Below are 1,722 nucleotides of genomic sequence, written 5' to 3' on the forward strand. Positions count from 1 at the left end.
AGGGGGTACCTGGGGGTACCTGGAGGGTCTGGGGGGGTACCTGGGGGTATCTGCGCTTGATGTTGTTTAGGGTGCCCTCGGGGAGCTTGGCCAGCTCCGTGTCCCTCACCGCGTGCACCGTGGTGGCCCGGGGCTGCCTGGTCAGGGCCTCCACCTGCAGGAGAAGACAGAGAATCCCCCGGGAATGACCCTGGGAATGACCCCTCCGACTCCACATCCGAGAAAACCCCGTCTCGAACGGTCCATAAAACACGGGGAGCTCCTCCCGCTCACCCAGCGCGAGATTCCCGAACGTTCCTCGCCGAGGATTCCCCTTTTAACGCGGTGGAAAAGCACCCCCTGGGGCCTTGAAGCCCTTCCAAGGAGGGCAGAGATGATGAGGAAGAGGAGGTCGGGGATGAAGGGCTGTTCCTCATAAATCAAGGTTTCTGGGCTTTCTGAATAGTTTTGACTAAAATATTTATCTGCTTTTATGGGGTTTATTTTGTTACATTCCACCCAAACCGGCCGTTCTCGCTAAATCTTTACACCCATTAAAATCCTACTGAAACATAAAACACTTCTATTTCTACTTACATTTATAAACATTTATATCTATTTATGCTACAAGTGTTATTTATATTGACTATTTATTTCATTTCTATTAAGCAATATTCCCAAAAGCCAGTAGGAAAGGCCAATGAGCCACCAACTGGTACATTCTCTACAAACCAGATGCTCTTGAGAAACTGGGTTTCCTGAATAGTTTTGACTAAAATATTTATCTGCTTTTATGTGGTTTTTTTGGTACATTCCACCCAAACCAGCTGTTCTTGCTAAATCTGTATACCCATTAAAACCCTATTAAAACATAAACCACTTCTATTTCTATTTACATTTATATATATTGATATTTACTTATGCTACGAGTGTTATTTAGATTATACCACCTGCAGTGATCATGGGCTGGGACATTTTTTTGCTTTTCTCAAGGAAAGCATTGAGATTTTGTTTGCTAGTTCTTTAATGACTGTGTATACCTGTTTTGTGGTTTTTTTCTTTCTTTCTTTCTTTTCTTTTTGGAGGTGTTTGGGGTTCTCTTTTTACATTGTACTTTATATTGTATTTTTTATTGTATTTTTATATTGCATTCTCTTTTACATTATAAGTGTATACAAATGAAATATATGTAAATATATATATATATACACTGCTTTGGTTGTGTCATTTTGGTTTTTGGCAGCTTTTCCCTTTCAATTCCTTTCCCCTTGGTTTGGAGGGGGGGGAGGAAGGAGCTTTTGTTGTGGTGTTGGGCACTTGGCAGGGAGCCAAACCCCAACAGACCACAGCGAAAAAACCCTCCAAAGGAAAGAAAAAAAGGAATAGCAAAAGCTATATCAATATATATATATATATATATATTACATATATCACAGATATACACAATTAAAATACTATGTACATATAACCACAGAAACCCCAAACAGCTCCCAGAAAGGGGGAAGGGAAAAGGGAAAAAGGGGCAAAAAGGGACGAAAAACCAAAACAGATATGCACAATGGACAACTCAGGAACTAGCAAAATAAAGAATTAGCAAAAGAATATCTTACTACTTTCCTTGGGACAGCAGAAATCAAGCTGAACGACTGCTGACACCCTCCACCTCCCAAGATCTACAAGGCCTCACTAGGCCTCACTAGGCCGCACTAGGCCTCACTAGGCCGCACTAGGCCGCACTAGGCC

The 1,722-nt window shown here is 42.2% G+C and overlaps 1 protein-coding gene across 1 annotated transcript in view; it reads right to left on the reverse strand.

Annotated features, from left to right (window-relative positions):
- The window catches only part of LOC103753742 (neuropathy target esterase-like), a 58,314-nt gene that overhangs the window by 23,388 nt on the left and 33,204 nt on the right, over window positions 1-1,722 (reverse strand). Inside the window, exons 8-9 of the mRNA XM_029958425.1 lie at window positions 274-313; window positions 20-154 (exon numbers count right to left, since the gene is read on the reverse strand). Coding sequence (XP_029814285.1) covers window positions 20-154; window positions 274-313 — 175 coding nt within the window. The remainder of the gene's footprint in view (window positions 1-19; window positions 155-273; window positions 314-1,722) is intronic.

This window comes from Manacus vitellinus, unplaced genomic scaffold (genome assembly GCF_001715985.3).
Source record: "Manacus vitellinus isolate BGI_N305 unplaced genomic scaffold, ASM171598v3 scaffold_152_pilon, whole genome shotgun sequence".
Lineage (NCBI taxonomy): Eukaryota > Metazoa > Chordata > Aves > Passeriformes > Pipridae > Manacus > Manacus vitellinus.